The 209-nt window shown below is 68.4% G+C and overlaps 1 protein-coding gene across 1 annotated transcript in view; it reads left to right on the plus strand.

Annotated features, from left to right (window-relative positions):
* The window catches only part of ATOH1 (atonal homolog 1 (Drosophila)), an 8380-nt gene that overhangs the window by 7877 nt on the left and 294 nt on the right, over positions 1-209 (plus strand). The window contains exon 5 of the mRNA XM_010561036.1: positions 6-182. Within this exon, the coding sequence (XP_010559338.1) occupies positions 6-182 (177 nt within the window). The remainder of the gene's footprint in view (positions 1-5; positions 183-209) is intronic.

The raw sequence follows: 209 nt of genomic DNA on the forward strand, positions 1-209 counted from the left end.
TGGAGCGGCGGCGGATGCACGGGCTGAACCACGCCTTCGACCAGCTGCGCAACGTCATCCCCTCCTTCAACAACGACAAGAAGCTCTCCAAGTACGAGACGCTGCAGATGGCGCAGATCTACATCAGCGCCCTGGCCGAGCTGCTGCACAGCCCCGCCGCCCCCCCCGACGCCCCCGGCAAGGCCGAGCACCGCGGGGCTCCCTTCGAG

This window comes from Haliaeetus leucocephalus, unplaced genomic scaffold, assembly GCF_000737465.1.
Source record: "Haliaeetus leucocephalus isolate CR32 unplaced genomic scaffold, Haliaeetus_leucocephalus-4.0 Scaffold140, whole genome shotgun sequence".
In the NCBI taxonomy this organism is placed as follows: Eukaryota; Metazoa; Chordata; class Aves; order Accipitriformes; family Accipitridae; genus Haliaeetus; species Haliaeetus leucocephalus.